Below are 12,524 nucleotides of genomic sequence, written 5' to 3' on the forward strand. Positions count from 1 at the left end.
CAGACCTGGTATTATCTCCATTGTACGGGAGGACCTGCAGCACAGAGAGGTTCAGTAGCTTATCTAAGGCCACACAGCTAAAAAGTAGTTAAGCTTCAAAGACACTTACGTCTGGCTCCTAAGGGTCCTAGGGTTGTGGGCTCCGTCACTGAGAAACCCATGCCAACCTCTAGCTACTGGGTTGGAGCCTGCCGAGGAGGGAGGCTCACGGGGCTGGAAATCAGGCTTTCGAGTTCCCAGAGAACAAGCCGGTGATTGCCCAGGCCAGCCAGGCCTCGCTCAGGGCATCGGACAATCAGACTTCCTCCGCAGTTCTGAGGGGTAGGATGAGAAGGGACTCTCATTGTCCTCTTCTACCATAACATCTGATACTGGAGCCCCTTCTAGGGCTGAGGGGACTGGTGCCAAGGATATAAGTGCTCCCTCATGATGACTACTAGCTGGTGTTTGCCAGGTGAGGCAACTAACACTCGGGAATGTCCAGGAATTTATCTAAAGCCACACAGCTGGTAAGAGGCAGAGAAAAGCCCAAAGGCAGTGCATCAGACTTTAAAGCCGTATGCCTTTTAGTGTCTTTCTAAAACACAGGAGGTGTCACTGGCCTCGTCCCAAGCAGTCATGGTGAACTGGGACCTCCGGACAAGCTGCTCTGTCTGCTGAGTGGTGGGTTTCTTTGCTATTTACCCTCACTGTGTGGCCTTCCTTTGCGTATGGGATTACGTTCATTAATGGGATGACTTGATGGACGTCTCCCTAGGCGGTGAGCTCTGTCCGTGCAGGGGCCCGTCTGTTTTAGCCCCATTGGATCCCCAGCGCATGGCTCAGTGCCGGCCACCCAGCAGACCTGCACAAATAGGTAGTGAATAAATGAATGAACTCTCAAAGCAGACTGCTTCGTTCCTGGTCCATCGTGATGGCTGCAAAGAGGTGGTCTATACGGAGCCCTCCTAGAGGGCTTCCCCTAACTGCACTTGTTGTTGCCCTGGACAGGTCACTCCCTCTGGCCCAGAGTAACCCTGCCTAGATCTCGGCCCCCTGAGCCTTCCTCACCTACCATTACTGGGACTTGACTCTGCCTAGCCTTGGGCTACATGCTTCGCACATAGTTTTTCACCCTGTTTTTTCAACAATGCTTTGCGGCAGGAACTCTTACTATACCCATTTTACAGTTGAGGAAACTGAGGATCAAAGAGCTCATCATCTCACCCAAAGTCACGCAGCTTGTTGTGATGGAGCCAAGGTACAAGCCCAGGCCTGAGCAGCCCCATCTGTAAAATGTGAACAATAAACTCTGCCATCCGTAAGGAGAACAGTGATGGAGAGTCTGACACTAAACTTTGGCACTGTGTATTTCCATGGTCATCCTCTCAGCAGCAGGACAGGTTCTGCTCTCTGGTTCCTTTGACTCAGCTCCATGGATGGGACTTCTTCATGGTTGCCATGGTGCCAGGAGAGCCGGGTCCCAGCAGGGACCCTGGCTGGGAAGTTGGCCGATGGGCCTCCTCTGCCCTCGGGACTAAGCACTGTCCACATGGTGCCTCATTTCGTCTTCACAGCATCCCCATGAGGCAGCCAAGGCTCAGCAAGTTTCCCTAGATTGCCTGAGGTCACACAGCTGGAGGCAAAGACCCTCATCTGTTGTCATTTAAAGCCCACTCTTTGTCCTGATGACAACGCCGACCGCCCACTGAACACGTACTATATGCCAAAGACTCAGCCCCTTAGTCATCCTCTAGATTGGTCCCTATTGAGCCCATCTTCACCCTGGGAAACAGGCTCAGAGATGTGAGGCGACTGGCCCAAGTTCACGTGGATTGGAAATCAGTGCTGTCTGACTCCCAAACTGGGCCCTTGACTGCTCTGCGGCCCCCAGGAGATGGCCCTGGTGCCGTCCTGGTGAGTGGGGGGCACTCACCTCCTTGATGAAGTTCATGAAGCGGCCGCCAAAGCGCCACGCCTTGTGCCGATGGCACTGCAGGGAGTTCACGGTCATCTGGGGCGCCCGCTGGTAGCACACGGACACGATGTGGACGGCGTCGTACAGTAAGGCTGCATCAGTCTGGAGGGGAGGCCCAGGGTTGCCTGAGAGTAGCTCGGGCCCGAGAGTCCCCAGCTCACCCTGCCCTGTCTCCCTTCTCCTCCCCGACCAGAGGCAAGGGGGTCCTGGTGAGGGAAAGGCCCTGAGACCCTGGAGGTGACCGTGTCCCTGCTCCGAGTGAGAAGCCAAGCTCGAATTGCCTCTGCAGCTCTGCAGACACCGGACTCCCTCCCTCCGCAGCTCAGACCTTCTCTGCCAGGCCCCGCCACCCCGTGCCGTTGTCCCTGCTATCGCCTGCCCCATGCACACCTTCAGTTTTCCGGCCTCCCCAGCCTCCTGCCAGCCACAACTGAAAGTCCCCCGTGCCCAGCACCCACTAGTCCTTATTCCTACTCTCTGTAACCATCTGTTTCCATGCCTGCACTCCCACACTTGGGGTGGGACTCTGTCTGATTCCTTTGTGTCCCTGGCCCCTGGCCCAAGGTCTGGCAGATACAGGGCAGGTCTTAAGAAGGAAAGTAGTGGGAGGGAAAAAAGAAACAGGGAAGAAGGAGAGAAGGAAGGGAGGAGGAGAGGGAGGAGGGAGGGAGGGAGGGAGGGAGGGAGGAAGGAAGGAAGGAAGGAAGGGAGGAAGGAAGGAAAGAAGGGAGGAAGGAAGGAAGGAAAGAAGGGAGGAAGGAAGGAAAGAAGGGAGGAAGGAAGGAAAGAAAGGAGGAAGGAAGGAAAGAAGGGAGGAAGGAAGGAAAGAAGGGAGGAAGGAAGGAAAAGGAATGGAAAGAGGGAGGGAGGAACAGAGGGGCAGAAGAAGGAATGATGGGAAGGAGAGAGGGAGGGGAGCCCCCAGGTCTGGCCCTCCCGGCCGCAGTACCATCATCACTCCATCCAACAGGCCAGACTCTGCCCGGGGAGCCGCCTGCAGCCGCTCCATGGACCACTTCTCCACGATGGCCGAGACATGGGGGTTGTCCACGTTGAGGATCCGGAATCCCGTCAGGTTCACCCCTGAGTAGCGGTAGGGCTCCAGGTCTAATGCATAAAGATCCTTGACAGAGAGAGTTTCAGTAAACAAAGGTGTGGCCTGGCTGTGAGTTCCAGCCTCACCTCCCACACTCCCTACTGGGGCCCCAGAGCAGCCGCAGCTCCCTGCAGAGCCCTGTGGAGGTGAGGCTCAGCAGTGAGGATGGAGCACCCATGGGAGCACCGCGCTTGGAGTCAACTTGAGCGTGGAGGAGTCCAGCCAGCCTGCCTGGTGGCTGACCCCACTTACTCTGCTGGACCTCAGACACACTGCTCAGCCTGTTTCTTCATCTACAAAATGGGGATCATGCCTCCTCTTTAGGCCCCAGTGAAGCAGTAGACATCAAATGCCCAGCCTGGAACAGCAAAGGAGCTTGATAATGGTCATGACCGTCATCCTCTGTTGGGGGACGTCCGCTTTGGGAAGACAAAGGGCATTGCGTCTGGGCATCTCCAAGTTACCCAGAGGGAGGGTGAAGGGAGGATTTTATCCCCCCAGAGAGGGTATTTTAAAACAGTCTCTTCTGAAAACAAACTTAGGGTTACCAAAGGGAAAGGTGAGGGAGGGATAAATTAGGAGTTTGGGATTAACAGATACACACTACTGTATATAAAACAGATAAACAACAAGGACCTACTGTATAGCACAGGGAACTGTATTCAACATCTTGTAATAACCTACAATGGAAAAGAATCTGAAAAAGAATAGATATCTAGCTATACATGCATAACTGAATCACTTTGCTGCACACCTTATACAACACTGTCAATCAACTACACTTGAATAAAAGAATTAAATTAAAATAGTCTCTTCTGCCTGAGACTGAAGGAGTATAGCTGTCCTCTTCTCTACCCTTGCCCCACATCATCAGCCGGGCCCCCTCACCCCCTGCCTCCTAGGAGCAGTCAGTCTGTCTGTCTGTGGGCCAGGTCATGTCCCGTCTGGCGCAATGGCCTAAAAGCCAGGAAGACAGGCCTTAATGCATGGGGGCAGCCCAGCTTCAGCCCCTCCTGCCAGCTTTAGCTCTGGGGCATGGTGAGCTGGGGAGGGCAGGGGGCAAAGGGAAAGAGGGGGGTTGGCTGAAGAGGGAGGGGCCAGGTGCTAGGCTGAGAAGAGCTGGCACGAGGTGGGGGCTGGTGTGAGGAGCGGAGCAGAGCTCTGTCGTCTTAAGAAAAATTACCCAAACTTGGAGATAAGGCAGACGGAGAGCAGCGCGTCCTTTCAATGTCACATAGAAGCATCGCTTACAGGCCCTCCCGGGATTGTGCAGTTCTCTGGGAGAATGCACCCGGGTTTGACTTCACTGTCGGCTACTGGTTAAAGGCCCAGATTCTGAGCTAATACGTAGATTTTTGCCCATAGAAAAGATAGTCCCCAAGGTGGTGGTTTTATTGTCCTGTAGAATATTAATCCATTTTTCTGTCTAACTTAGCCATCTTATCTTATGCTCCCCCTACACCAAATACCTATAAATACTCAATCCTTCAAATGCTCTTTGAGCCAGCGTTGTCATCCTACTGGTTCCTTTGTTCATGACTTGAATACCTTTCACACGTGTTCATTCTATATTTGCATAAGAGTCGTGTTATTTTTTTTTTTTTGATGAACATAGGTCTTTATTACTATTGCTGGGTCATATGGTAATTGTGTGTTTAAAAAAATTTTTTTAAACATCTTTATTGGAGTATAATTACTTTACAATGGTGTGTTAATTTCTGCTTTATAACAAAGTGAATCAGTTATACATATACATATGTTCCCATATCTCCTCCCTCTTGCGTCTCCCTCCCTTCCACCCTCCCTATCTCACCCCTCTAGGTGGTCACAAACCACCGAGCTGACCTCCCTGTGCTATATGGCTGCTTCCCACTAGCTATCTATTTTACGTTTGGTAGTGTATATATGTCCATGCCACTCTCTCACTTTGTCCCAGCTTACCCTTCCCCCTCCCCATATCCTCAAGTCCCTTCTCTAGTAGGTCTGCATCTTTATTCCCATCTTACCCCTAGGCACTTCATGACCTTTTTTTTTTCCTTTCTTAGATTCCATATATATGTGTTAGCATACGGTATTTGTTGTTCTCTTTCTGACTTACTTCACTCTGTATGACAGACTCTAGGTCCATCCACCTCACTACAAATAACTCAATTTCGTTTCTTTTTATGGCTGAGTAATATTCCATTGTATATATGTGCCACATCTTCTTTATCCATGCATCTGTTGATGGACACTTAGGTTACTTTTTGAAACGTGTAATGTTGGCAATCTAGATGGGCCTCATCCCACTAGTGGGGAAAGTGAGTCTTCAGGTCTGAGCTCCTCTTCATCCATTGTCTATTCTTATGTACATTCCCCTCTCATCCAGCTGCCTTCCATTCTGCCCCCCACTGCCCGTCCTCTTTCCCGGGTCCCTCAACTCAGTCACTCCCTCCCATGCTGGGACAGAGTGGCCGGGGACAGTGTACTTGTCTCTCCATGGCTGCAGATGTCAGGAGTAACATCTGGCCCCATCACAGTCCCAGCTTCAGTTAAATCAATCATGGCTCATGGAAAGATAATGAGGGATAAAACCTGGAGCCCACAGAGCAGCTCTTTCACACCGTGCTGGCTTCCTCTGGTCTCTGAGATGTTCCTAATTCGTGCTGATCTCCTGCTGTTCCTCCTGTAACTCCAGCTGGCCTCCGTCTGGAATACACTGTGTTGGTTTCCTCTTTAAGGGTTTAGGGATTAGGGGAGAGGCTGGAAGCAGATTTGAGCCCAAGCAAGAAAGTCTAGTCTCAGCCTTGCCCAAACAAATAGGGCCCTGATTCAAAGCCAGGATTTGGGATGGGGGAGGGGCTGGGCGGGAGTAGATGGCGGAGTCTCCATGGAATTGACCAGAGGGTGTCTCTGTGGCCCCAATCTCAGTGGGGAGTGGAGGGTGGGCAGTGTGCTCAGCCCCACGCAATGGAGGGTATCATCTGATCTTCACAATTCCCTATAAAGCAGGTATTTAATAGTATTCCCTTTTAAGAGAGGAGGAAACAGGGCCAGAGAGGTGAGGTGACTTGCCTAAGGTCATAGAGCTCAGGAAGGCAGCGCAGAAACCGTTCCCAGGTCCATCTCAGTGGCTTGTAAGAGCTAAATGTCAGCACTTCTTGACTCTGCGCTCAGTGATATTCATTGGTAGCTTGATATTGGCCATGGTGGGAGTATTTACACCATGAAAACTGGCAAGCACTATATATCTGGGTTTTCCCCCTTTTTGGACAGCTGGTTGTACACGTTTACTAGTACACCGTGTCTGTCCTATTTAAAAATCCCCGTGCTTTATGTCCCCAGTGGTTGTCAGGCACAAGATATGCACCAGAATTGTTTTTGGAGCATTTTTTGGAAAGTATGGGCCACAGAGAATGTGGGGTGGGGCCTCAATCTGTGTTTTGAGAAGCCGCTAATCTAAGCTATTACTCCTAACTGGGAAACACACAGAGAGGGGTCTGGGCTTAGACGGGGAGACCTGTTCAATCAGAGGGAGAGGGGGGAAACACATTGGAAGGAGGCCTCTCTTCCCACAGCTCCTCCCTGAGAACAGCTCACTGGGCAGACCCAGGTGATGGTTATGAGCACAGACCATCAGGCCAGGCCATCTACTCTCCTTTCCTCAGTTGCCTCATCTGAAAAATGGGAATGATAATAGTACCTGCCATATAGGGTTGTCACGAGGAAGAAACGGGTTAATAGATGTACTTAGAACGTGTCTGGTGCATGGTAGACACCACGGAAGTGCTGACAAACATTCATGTTCTGCCTTCTCTGGCAGCAGGTTGTGACAGCTATGGACTCAGCCCCCAGGGACATGACTGGGTTATTGGAAGAGAGTAGCAGACATGAGTTGCATCCTCCTGACTTACCTCTCTTGGCAAAAGACAAAAACAATTGCAAGGAGCTAACACTTACTGAGCACCTATAAACCTCAGAACAGTTTCTATGTGCCTTAGGTGTATTAACTCGCTTCATTCCCATTTTCACCTTACAAGGAGGGTGTTATTATCACCCATTTTAGAGGAAGGAACTGAGTCACAGAGAGGTTAGGTCTTTTGCTCAAGGTTACACAGCTGGGGAGCAATGGCGTCAAACCCAGGCCACCAGCTCCCAAGCCCTCCCTCTGTCCTATGACCAGCCCTTGGTTCCCACCTCTGGATATCTCAGTCACCCACCACACAGCATTCAGAGGGGTCTTTCTGAAGAATAAACCCAACCCCGTCACTCCCCTGCTTGGCATATTTCAACGGCTCCTTCTTGCCTTTTCAGAAAAAGCACAAATTCCTTAGTATACCTTGCAAGGCTCTCCACCCCTCTGGCCTCACTTTTCTTCCCACCCCCCTCTCATATTTGCCCCAGGAACACCACACTGCTTTTGTCTCCCTTCCGCATTCCTCGCTGGCCCCTGCCCCCATCATGCAGCTTCTCTAGGCCAGTGTCTCTGTGCGTGCTCTATCCCTGGGCTGGAATGCCTGTCTTCTCCATCCTCCTGGGGTGGGCTCACTCTGAGAGTCAGCTTGTCACCTGTTTTGGGAAGCCTCCCTTGACTACTACTCTACTACTATCACACAATAGGGTGGGTCAAGGGCGCTTCTGCTCTTATCTTGGGACCTCTTTGCTTTCACCCCACTGATAACAACTGTCCATGTCTGCATCTGTGTCCCCTAGGAGCCCCTGGGCTCCCATCACCCAAAGTGGAAAGAAGGGTCAGCCAGCTGCGTAGCTCTCTAGGGTACCTAAACAGCACTGGGAAGAGCCTGGAATGGAGAGGCCAGTGTTTTACATCCTCCTCTCAGGAGGAGATTTCTATGGGGCTACAAGTTAGAAGTGGTTTGGCAAATTGCCTGAGGTGGAGGATGAGCCCCTCAAGGGTACTGCTTTAGAGACAAGAGAGCTTCCCTAAACTGCCTTTGAAGGAGGTGGGTCTGGGGAGATGGAGGGATTTTGCTGTGTAGGGCGGTGAATGCAAGTTTGGGGCCAGAGCTGAACTGCTGGGGCCACAGAAGAGAAGCTGAGCTCTGCCTCCAGGGGGCGCCCTCCTCCCTCTACCTCTGCACGGGGCTCAGCCTCTTCTCCAATTCAGTGTTGACCTGATACCTAAGGCCTGAAAGATGCCCAACATGAGCCTGCCTAGAGCCTCCGTGACTCAGCTCACTTCCCTGAGGACTAAACGCCAGCCGGATTTAGTGAGAAGGGCAGCATCTCTGGCTTTGGTGGGGACTCGGGTGCTGGCGACATCAGCCCTTCCGGTTTCCAGATGCAGCACTGAGTTGGCTGACACTCACACAGTGGCTGTGGCCAATCACAGCCTGGGAGGGGGCACGATGGGGTGTCACTGCCAGAGTCACCTTCATCCCTGTCACCCTGAGCCTGTACTTAGCTGCAAAGTGTTGTAGGGCTTGTGGCACTGAGTACCACCATCCCTGTGACATGAGGGCAGTGACAATGTGGAGCTGGAAAAGAGGCCTCTTTGTCCGGCTCCAATTTTTTGTCCAAACTGCCCTGGGCTGAGACCCCATGTGCTGTACACAGTGAACTGTGCACAACCTTGCTGCTTGGCAAAAAGTTGCTGTTCTCCATGCCAAATGTTGACACATTGAATTCAGTATCAACGAGGGACCTTTTAGAAACATTCAGCATAACATAATAGACTAATTCATTAGCACCCCATGGGTCTGACTGGGTGGAAGCTGCAGCTCGGAAAACAGCGCCTTAAGGAATGACAGATGAAAATATCTTTCCCATGATATAACTGTTATTGCCGAGAAGCGGCATTAATTGTGATTGCTTATCTATTAATTTATTATAATTCTCTTTTCACCTCCAGGCTTTTACCTACACATGACATGTACCAGGGGCTCAGCTGGGGCTGATTAACGCGGGGTTATCTGGGAATGGCTCAAAGCTGGCTGGAACAGATAACGGCAGCTGGGGTAATTAAAATGTCTTCTGCATGGGAGAAGCAAGTTTGGAGAATTTTTTAGACACAAAGAATTGGTGACGTGGGTCTCCTAAAGGGAAGGAGATAAATGCCAAATGCCACTGCCCTCCCACATACAGCCACGATTGACCAATGGGCACAGAGGGGCACAATCATGAGGTAGACTCTCAAGCCAACGGGGCTGGAAGGAGGAAACTGGAGCTGGAGCCGGAAGCAGGACACGGGGACCCAGGCGACATAGCTGATGCCCTGGCATATGGGGAGCTGCTGGGAGATACCCTGGTACCCGCTGCAGCCCAATCCCCCAACACACACACATATTCCACTGCATGAACTATTTGTATTGCAGGGACTGTGCCTCTCTGGAAGGATCGGCTCTTCCTGACCCTCAGAGAGGCATGGGGAGGAAGGGCAGTGGGCTGGAACAGAAGCCAGGAGCCAAGGCTTTTATCACTGATCTGCTGGGAGACTCCAGGTAGTTCACTCAACCTCTCCGGTCCCAGGTTTCCCCATCAGTTAATGGGGAGCACAGACTGCCCTGTGAAGAGGAAAATCAGTGATGTGGAGAAAGGGCTTTGGAACCTGTGAAGTGTGGGTGCCGCTGAGATTTGTGGAGGCTCTGTTCCCCGCATTAGTGTCAATCACGTGATGCCTGGACCATCACAGCCTGTGGAATCCGAGCCGGAGCCAGACAGAGGAAGCCAGGCAACACTGCGTGCGGCTCTCGGCACAAGCTTCAGCAGAGGGCTTTGGAGCTGGACAGGTCCCGGCTCGTCAAAATCCTTGCTCTGCTCCTTTTTTTACTGAGTGACCTCTCTGAGCCTCAGTTTCTACTTTTCTGTAAAATTGGGAAAGTCATCCTCCCCTTGGAGAGTTGTTCAGAATTTTGGATGAGATGGGGTATACTGAGCGCATAAAATATATAAGCAGGAATTATTTAATTAATCAATTTAACTCTTACATAGTACTAAGTAACACTTTCCTTAGTGCTTTACTGATGCCAACATACTCGCTTAATGCTCAGCATAAGAGTCCTATGAGATGGTACTGTTCTTGTGGCCATTTTACAGATGGGGAATGAGGCAAAGTGACGTGAAGTAACTTGCCCAAGGAAGCGGAAGAATCTCGATTCTAACTCAGGCGGACTGGCGCCAGAGTCGGTGGACGTCACTGTTGCTATGATGAGGATGTTAATTTCACTGATTACTTTCTACTTTGTATTATATTCATTCATTCATTCATTCAGGCATTAATGAGCACCTACTGTATTCCAGGTGCTATTTGGGCACTGGAGATATAGAGGTAAACTGGGCACCGTCCTTGATCCTCATGTGCACAGAGGAAGCTACCAGCTGGTGAGCTTTGTGTTGGATCCAGCTCTAGACACCCCGTCTCACCCAAGTGCCTAGCTTGGTACCTGGGACCTTGAGAGCATATGTATATGCCTGCTGGATAAGTGAGTACATGAATGACTGAATTAAGGAAATGTAAAAGTGAGGAAAGCAGGGACCTCCCTGGTGGTTCAGTGGTTAAGACTCTGTACTTCCACTGCAAGGGCTACAGGTTCGATCCCTGGTTGGCAACTGAGATTCCACATGCTGCGCAGTGTGGCCAAAAAAAACAAAAACAAAAACAAACCCCATAAAAAAGTAGGGAAAGCAGACACTCTCTTGGGCTAGGATACTGCCCCAGGGTGCAAGGATACTGCCCTGCCCCTCCTTCCAAGAAGTCCAACCCTGACCTCACGCTGGCACTGGCATTAATGTGGAGAGCCACTGGCGTACTGGGGTGGTGCCTTCTCCAGAGTCTTGTCTAGAAGGTCAGGTCGGGCCTCAGGGCTAAGAGCTCCCTGAGGGGACACTCCCTCTGGCCTTGGAATGAGGGCACGAGCCAGGCAGAGATGCTTTTAATTGACTGTCCGGAGCTAAGACCGGAAGCAAAGCACAAAGAGGACTTAACCACAGGCCCTGTGTGGACACAGTGGACGGGGGGTCAATACTCGGGGTGGGTGAATGAGATCTGTGGATTTTGCTCCTGCCGCTTCTGAAGGGCTCTCCCAATGCCCCAGCCCTTCTGCTTGGGGGCCATGACTTAGATTCTGTGAGCCCTTTGTACTCTGCCCCCCACTGCCAGACCTCGGCTGACCAGGTCTGGCAGTGGTGACCTTGACCACAAGGAGTGGTCACCTCCCAAGGGGGGGTTGCTACAGTCTGGCTGATGACTCAGCCCCTATCCTGGGGACATTTGAAAATGTGCGGATCGCATTTATTTATTTGTCACCAAGCCTGGAAATTAGTGAGCAGGGACAGGGATGCTAAACATTCTACAGTGGGCAGGACATTCCGGAAGGATTAATGTCCAGCCTCAAATGCCTATATAGTGCCCTGTTGAGAAGCAATGGCCGGTGCTTGGTCAGTCCGAAATTTGACCTGGGGAAGGCGGGTAACACTCAGAGAAAGCGGTGGTGAGAAGCAGCAGAGGCAGAACGGATGGTCAGCTGGGGTGTGATGATCCCAGGGCAGCTGTGATGAGCTGAAGTTTCCAGGGAACAGAGACTGCGAGGACGGAGCTGAGGCCGAGAGCAGGGGGAGGGAGCAATGGGCAGAGAGAGGGAAACGGAAGAGGCTGGCTGAGTCTCAGGGCAGAGGGTTGGAACCATAATTCTCGTGATGTCCACGGTTGCTCTGGATCCAGAACCACTCTCCACATCTGCTCTTGTGGCCTGGTGGTTCATTCTTGAGTCTCTAGTGACTTGAAGTTACTTGAGTGAGCTCTGCTCCTTGAAACCAAAAGAGGCCGAATGAAGGATCTGAAGTCCAGAGGCGTCACAAATGATTCCCATTTTAGAGGCAAGGAAACTGAGGCCCAGGGAAGCTAAGCAATCTGCCCACGTGCACAGTCCCTGGTGCCAAAGGGACTCTCAACCGTATCTATGCCTCCGAGGCCTGCTCTCCTGCCACTGAACTGGGAAGTAATGTGGATGGGCACGGGGGATGGGCACGGCCTGCAGGGGGACCACAGCGGTCCCGGGAGGTCTGCCTGCTCCTCCCTTGTCTATTCCTACATGGACGCCAGGGCTTTTTTACAGCAGCTCAGAGCGGTGAGGACTCAGAGAGGTAAGCCAGCAGGATGGAAGTGTGGGAAGAATGCACTGAGCTGGCACAGGGCTGGTGGGGACCTCTAAGGGCCCAGAGGTTGGACTCAACACCCTAGGAGCCCAGGGCTGCCATGCCTGGAGACAGGGCCTCGGGCGCCTGGCATGTGCCCCACCCCACCATCCCAGCCTTGCTCCTCTGCCCTGCTCCTAGCTCCATATGGAGGTGGAATATTGGGGATCTGATGACCTCATCCTCCAGCCTCCAATGACTTTCCCAGGGGAGAAGCTCGCTCGGGTGGATAGAAATCCAGAAGGGACCAGGGCAGAAGGTACCTGGTCTCAGTCACCAGCTTCCAGCATCCCTTTCTCCCACCAAGGCTCCCGGCAGGTCTCCAGGTCTGGGCTCTGG

The 12,524-nt window shown here is 52.0% G+C and overlaps 1 protein-coding gene across 3 annotated transcripts in view; it reads right to left on the reverse strand.

The window, feature by feature from the left end:
- The window catches only part of GRIK3 (glutamate ionotropic receptor kainate type subunit 3), a 232,522-nt gene that overhangs the window by 54,552 nt on the left and 165,446 nt on the right, over positions 1 to 12,524 (reverse strand). For all 3 annotated transcript variants that reach the window (XM_067725529.1, XM_067725528.1, XM_067725530.1), the window contains exons 6-7: positions 2,907 to 3,080; positions 1,916 to 2,059 (exon numbers count right to left, since the gene is read on the reverse strand). In XM_067725529.1, the coding sequence (XP_067581630.1) occupies positions 1,916 to 2,059; positions 2,907 to 3,080 (318 nt within the window). The remainder of the gene's footprint in view (positions 1 to 1,915; positions 2,060 to 2,906; positions 3,081 to 12,524) is intronic.

This window comes from Pseudorca crassidens, chromosome 2 (assembly GCF_039906515.1).
Source record: "Pseudorca crassidens isolate mPseCra1 chromosome 2, mPseCra1.hap1, whole genome shotgun sequence".
NCBI lineage: Eukaryota > Metazoa > Chordata > Mammalia > Artiodactyla > Delphinidae > Pseudorca > Pseudorca crassidens.